This window comes from Merops nubicus, unplaced genomic scaffold (genome assembly GCF_000691845.1).
Source record: "Merops nubicus isolate BGI_N331 unplaced genomic scaffold, ASM69184v1 scaffold14613, whole genome shotgun sequence".
NCBI classification, from domain to species: Eukaryota; Metazoa; Chordata; class Aves; order Coraciiformes; family Meropidae; genus Merops; species Merops nubicus.
In genome coordinates this window covers 1-7,168 of record NW_008601048.1, presented here as the reverse complement: position 1 = coordinate 7,168, position 7,168 = coordinate 1, and the positions used below count along the sequence as shown (strand labels likewise).

Genomic DNA, 7,168 nt, shown 5'->3' with positions numbered 1-7,168 from the left:
AGGATAGAACAAGCTATTTCTCTCATTATTTTGACATAATTTTCTTCTCTGTTGGTTATTTTTTTTTGTTATGTCTGGTGATGAGCAGTTGCAAGTCCCAAGAGGGAGGGCTTAGGGTAATAAACAGTTAAATTGCTGCTAATTTGATAGTTTACTTTGCAACAACTTTCCTCTTCAAGCAATGGGGATCCCGCAAGTTCTTATTACCTTGACTCTGAGTTCATCATGAAGAGTGTAAGCGTCATTAATCTCCATGGAAAAAGAGACCTTTTTTTTTTAAGTAAAAAAATATCAAATATAATAAATTTATGAAAGACCATTCACAACATATACAGTAAGTGTTACATTTTGCTACAGCAGCTGTGATTTTTTTTTTCTTTTTAGAATGCAAGGTCATACATTGCCATAAGTAAACACACTAATATGAGTAAGACCTTAAATGAATGTATACAGCCAGGCTTTATCTGTGGATAGATATACACTGTGTTTACTGTTTTACAGTCTAGCATATTCTTATTCACATCGTTGATATAACAGCTATGACCCTGCAAAGATTCTTCCTGTGCATATATAAATATAAATATAAATATTGAGCCAAGTCAAAATAAGCAGGGTCAAAGGTTATATGACTTATTAGACTTCTGTAGTTAAGGGTTAAAAACTCCATTGTTTCTTTTGCAACTAATTTTTAATGAGAAGGCTGCTTTAATCGTTGTGTAGTTACAGCATTACATTCTGTAAACAATATTTTAAAGCATTCTAAACAAACATTTAAACAATTGATTCTTTATCCTTGTCTGGCGAGAGAAGACAATCTATAGCCTCGTCGCTTCTGCTCGAGTCTGTGATCTTCAGCTGGAGATTATCACTGGTACCTCTGGTGACGCTGTCGTAGGACGGAGGGAAGGACGTGGAGGACAGAGTTTCTGATTTGTCTATTGGCCTGCCATAGTTTTCGTTCATCATGAACGCAATAAGACCCTCCTTCTCGGGCGCATCGTCCTCGAGGATGCTGCTGTCGAAAGTCCTGTGCCGGTATAGGTAAGATGCCTGCTTCAGGGAGCGCCGAAACAAATGTCTCCTGTAGGCCCGCTGGATGACGATGGCGGAGACCTCTTCTTGCTTCCGCCTGAGAGTGGTTGTAATCGGTTCGTAAGAGATCTTAGACGGATTCGCCGCCATGAACTTTTCTTCCATCTGTATTTTAAGGGCATCCATCTCTCCGGATTCTCCTAGCACCCTTTTTGTAAAAGCAAACAAAATATCCAAGCAGTGGATCCTGTCTCCACTGACCATGGGCAGGTCCATCGCGATGAGTTTGATTTTGTTTGGTTTTGCTATGCGCAAAGGTTCTGACAGCGCGTCTGCAAAGTCTGAAAGTGCAGAATACTCAATAAACTGAGTGGCTTCAGGGTCAAACTTCTCCCAGATTTCATAGAACATATCAAAATCATCCTCGCTTAGAGGCTCTGTACTTTCCTCAGTGGCTACACTGAAGTTCTCTAAAATAATGGCTATGTACATGTTTACAACAATGAGAAATGATATAATGATATAAGTAACAAAGAATAAAATCCCTACGGCAGGGCTCCCGCAGTCTCCCTTTGAACCGTTCGCATTGGGAAGGTTTGGGTCGCAATACGGTGGCCCGGTGTTTAAGATAGGGTTGAGAAGACCATCCCAGCCAGCTGACGTCGTGATTTGGAAGAGACAGAGCATGCTGTTAGCAAAAGTTTGGAAGTTGAACATATCATCGATCCCATGCTCCTTCTTAACGTAGGCAAAGTTAGCCATGCCAAAAATGGCATAAATGAACATGACCAGAAAAAGCAAGAGGCCAATGTTGAACAGAGCAGGCAGGGACATCATTAAGGCAAAAAGGAGAGTTCGAATTCCTTTGGCTCCCCGGATGAGTCGTAGGATCCGGCCGATCCGAGCCAAGCGAATGACTCTGAAGAGCGTGGGGGAGAAGAAATATTTCTGGATGATGTCAGAAAGTACAGTGCCTTGAAAAGAAAAGAGACAAATAATGAGTTAGAACGTGGGAAATAACCCCAGCTTCCCTTTAAAGCAATCACTCGGGATTATGGACAAAATCAATGAAAAGCTCCCCAGACTGGAGGAGCAGCAAAGGGAATGGCATTGTCATTCTCAGTGAAGGGAAAGGCATTGTCACTGGTGTTTTCTTGCCCTTTTAATCCATGCAAACTCTTGAAACTATGAGCAAAATTGTCAATGGCAGCAGCAGCTTTATTAAGGGAAAGTTTGTCTATTGGGAATGAGAAATCAGGATCGACTCACATAGGACACAGGCATCTGCAGCTTTTGGCCTGAGAAATTTATCCTGAGTGCAACTGGTCAGATGTTTTTTGCTATGACCATATTTTTGTCTGGAAACTGTTAGCAAGTTAGCACTGAAGTACTTGTGTGCTGGGTCTCTTAGGTACCTGAGGCAGCACCAGAACACTGCAGGTTCTACTGGAAATCCACTTGGTTGTTCAATTACTGTTTTTTCCAGTTTTCCTGATGGGCTGAGAAGGAACTAAGGGCTGAGATTATGCTAGCAAGGAAACAAGCTTACATCCTTATACCTAAACTCTTCCTGTAGAAACAGAGCAGATTGTCTAGTGCCAACAGTCCCTGGCTGGGCTGAGCTGTGCTGAGCTTGTGTCTCCCAGCCCAGTCTGGGAGAGAGCTCTTTGCCATAGCCCAAGCCCTCAGACACTGAAATGACCTGGCTGATCAGGTTGGGCTGGAAGACATGTCTCCTTCAAAATGGAGACTTTTGGAAAAGCCAAATTTCTGAATTCCTTATGCTCACTGAATCAGTTGACCATCTTCCTGTTGCTATTTTATTTCCAACTTCAGTAAAAATTATTTTGGCAGGATTTCAGGTTCTCTTTTGACCTGTACTTCTGTCACTCCTAACATACTATCTCTGGTTGAGGCTGCAGAACAGCAAAAGGTATAAATTAACAATAAATCTGTGTCCTTCTGCTTCATCCCCTGGGTATATGAAGGTCTGGAGCTCTAGTGACAACAGGGCTGAGAACATCCAGACTCACTGCACCTGCCTGAGCTTTTCCTCAAGGACAATTTCATACTGTTTTAACAAAAACTAAATAGTAAAACAATAGTAATCCAAATGTGCACTTTTCATGTGGCTGTTTTATTTCTCTGTCTTTGGCTGTGATGCAGAAGAAGGGTGAAGTGTATGGTGCCAGTTCTGGACCATATTTTGCCAGCATGAACCATTAAGCGTACATTGAAACCAGTACTGTGGTATAATAAACCTCATGTTTTTGCTGATCACACAAATCGTTGGTAGGCAGTGACAGTACTCCAGGTGGGACCTCACCAGAGTGGAGTAGAGGGTGAGAATCACCTCCCTCAACGTGCTGGCCATGCTTCTTTTGATGAAGCCCAGGATACGATTGGGGCTTTCTGGGCTGCACTTGCACAATGTTGGATCATATTGAGCTTTTCATCAACCAATATCCCCAACCCCATATGATGATTACATATTAAAATTATGTTTAGGATTCAGTTCTCTGAGTTGGGAGTGTATATTATTACCTGAAGATTTTAACTTTGGCTAATTTTATGTCTGCCTTTTAAACTTTGGAGTTTGGGTGAAAACTCAGGTTCACCTACCTACGATAGACAGAATGACAACAACAAAGTCAAATATGTTCCAGCCATTGGTGAAGTAGTAGTGTCGCAGAGCCAGCATTTTAAAGATGCATTCTCCAGTGAAGATGGCAACAAAAAGCATGTTTATTTTATAGAGGATGTTCACTTTTTCTTGACTTTGGTCATCTGTTTCCACCATCATGGTAACCATGTTAAGGCAGATGAGAATCATGATGGAGACATCAAAGGCTTGTTTTGAGACAACATCGAAAATAAAACCTTGGTATTTGTTCTGGAAGAAAGAAGGTTTAGTTAGGAAATTTGAACCATGTCAAAATGATGACAGCATTGTATCCTGATTCATCAGAATGTAGAGGAAAATAGACAATATACCGCTTCTGATGGAAACTTCATAAACTTAAAGATGATGACGAGTCATTGTATGACAGAGTTTTCAAACCCGTTTACTCCTAATGCTTCCTGAAACTACTGAAAAAAACCTGGGCTGGAGCCAGTAATTCAGTCAACACAGGCATGTTGCCACTGGCATATGTAAATTGCATACGTAAATTGGACTTTCAGTCAATACTGCAGAACAGTGGGAATTTTGTGCCACAGGTCACTGGATTTGCAAATATTGTCCTGAATCACAACATGTAAATACTAAGGGGATTTCATCTGGGAACAATCCCTCTTCCTACATTGAAAGTTGCATTGTATTTATACTACTAAATAAATATTCAGTTATTGCATACAGTTCAACTGAGTTATGCCATTCTTACCAGTGGCCTTGGGATTGGCTTTTGAGGTTTTTTAGATCCCAGCTTTTTCATTGCATTATAGTACTTTTTCTGTTCTTCTGTCATAAAGATGTCCTGGCCACCTAAGTATAGGGTGAGAACAAAGATATTACTTTTGATGAAAAGAGCTCCACTGCTTCCATACAAAGTTCAGGGATGCATCCTCTTCTGTTTTCTTATTTCTCTTTTCGTGTAGCTTTCAGCAAAATATTTAAGAAGGGCTTGATGAGATGCAGTGCTAGGAGCTGCTTATTGCATGGAGGTGAAGGGCAGGAGACAGAGAAGTGCAGGCAGCTAAGGAAGAGCAAGACTCAGACTCTGTCTGCACTCAAGTCCAGGGTAAGAGGGGAAAATAGAAGAACCTCAGCCCTTTATTCAGAGCCTACAAAGCAGTGAGAAACAGATCTCAGGCCACACTGCTCCTCCTTGACACTTTGGTGCAGGGAGGTGATGGGTTGAGGGGAACAGGTTGCACTGCTCTGAGGGACAGTGGTGTTTGTGCATGGGGGACACCAGAGCAGTCTGTCCCCCTGTGACAGGGTTTGTGCCCAAGATCCCATCTGCTTGGGGCTACTTCACTGCTTTATGTGGGGAGTATATTCCCCCAGCCTATATCTTCAGGATTCATCATTTTATGAGGACATAAGGGGCTGCTACAACTTGTGTTTTTGTGAAAGTCCTGCAGGAGGATTTCTGCAGCTGGCCTGTCAGTGTTAATCTCCAGGCTAGTATGGCAAAGCCACAGCTTATCAATCTATCCCTTGCCCTGGTCTCTGCAGCAATCACAAGGTGACGTGTAGCATATGCACTACTTATCTTTTTCTTTTGTTGGTTAAAATTGTCAATGATGACACCAATGAAAAGGTTCAATGTGAAGAAAGACCCGAAGATGATGAAAATCACAAAGTACAGGTACATGTATAAATTATATTCCCATTGAGGCTGCTCCTCATACTGCAAAGGGAAAAAGGAAAATGAGAAAATGACACTATCTCTGCACATATCAAAATATTAATGCAGTTAGAAGAAAACTCTCCATTGGCAATAAATTTTATGAAACAGGAAAAGCAGTGTAACTCCCCATAGCAGAGCCTCTGCTCCTCAGTCTCTGAAGTTTACTACTGGCATTTACAATGCCATGGTCATTGCAGCTGCATTTCACAGCACTGTCACAACCATCACACTGCTCCAGAAAGTGCAACTCCAGAATAAATCCTATAAAATGTTCTCATTCTGAACCCCGAAGGGGAAAAGAATCAAATTTCTAATTATCTCTAATCTTATATGAATTAATGGTACTTATAAAAAACAAAAGTATGACTGGAGTATAATTAAATGTTACTGACAACCACTGTATTTAGAAATACATCTTTTCCTTTTATGAACAAGATCTCTTGCTGAAGAACTGAGCAATACAGCCAGATAGCCTTAAATCCCATGTACATTTGGCAAAAACACTCAGATTTGCCCTACCACCTCCAGGTATTCTAACCAAGATGCCAGAAGCTCACATTTCCCTAAATGCTGTATTTTCTCTTGTACAACCCATGCATTTCATTCAGCAGCAGGGAGGATACACACACCTGTACATATAGTATGTGGATAAATCATCATGAGCTATGTTATGCAAAAGTGCTCCTCTGCCCCTATAATGCCATGAGGTTTTTCTACCCCTAAGTCCTTCATTTAGGACTCAAAACCTTGTTACTCAAATGTTTCCTGTCAAATTCCCATTACCAGATAGATACCTCAAAAATGAACAGTAAGTTTAATCTTGTTTAATAAGTTTAATCTTGTTCAATAAGTTTAATACCTTTAGTATTATTAAAAGAGGGAAAAGAGACAACAGGTCCTTCAATAAAAAATGAACCATAAATCATGTGTGATGTATGTAGCCCTTGCTACATCACTGGCAATTTGGATGTATTTTTTTCTGTCGTTGTTATTAAACACCATGAATGCTGCAAAAGTCAATGGAAAAGGAAATTATTCATCCCCTTGTAGTGACCTACCTCTCGTGAATCCACTGCTGCATACATGATATCCATCCAACCTTTAAATGTGGCCTGAAAAAAGAACAACACAAAATACATAATTAAACCTATTAGATAAGTATATCTTGAAATGATTCTATAACCTCTGTGATGACTTCTCAAAATACAATGTTGAGCACGTTCTTCACAGTTAATGAATTGCTTCTCCTTTACAGCATTACGGATCCATGAGTTTATCTTCATTTAGATATTTTAATCATTCCAGAATAGTTTTCTCCTGGATTCTCTCATTAATGTTTTCTGATTTTCTGCACTTGTAGGGATAAAAGAGAAGTTTTAAAAAAGATTTTAAAAAGGAGAGAAAACGTGGCAATTAAATCTTTGGAAGTTTTGACAAAATATTCAAGTAATGAAGAGAGATGGCTACACACGACAACTCAGAGTGATGTCCTGCACAAGTCTTGGACCAGTTGAGATGGATCCCACCCATATTGTTCAGACTGATGGCAGTGCCTGTGGTGTAGGATCCCACTGAAGCTTGGATTCTGCCCTCTTTAAACCAGGGTAAATCAAGGCAATGTTAAAGCACAGGGGGTTGCATCATTCACAGCTGACCTGAGAGGAGCAAAGACAACCCACCCCTGTTGTGAGCCTGGCCCTGGAAACTCAGTCTGCTTTACTGCTCAGATTGTATTTTGTTTTAAATCAAGGAGTTTAATTTATATATATATATATATATAT

The 7,168-nt window shown here is 40.5% G+C and overlaps 1 protein-coding gene across 1 annotated transcript; it reads right to left on the bottom strand.

The window, feature by feature from the left end:
- Positions 1-392: 392 nt before the first annotated feature.
- On the bottom strand, positions 393-6,499 carry LOC103770616 (sodium channel protein type 5 subunit alpha-like; the record flags this gene model as incomplete). Its single annotated transcript, XM_008937883.1, has 5 exons — positions 393-2,006; positions 3,655-3,925; positions 4,416-4,516; positions 5,246-5,387; positions 6,446-6,499. Coding segments are annotated over 5 exons (1,803 nt in total), but the record flags the coding sequence as incomplete, so codon positions are not given.
- Positions 6,500-7,168: the final 669 nt, after the last annotated feature.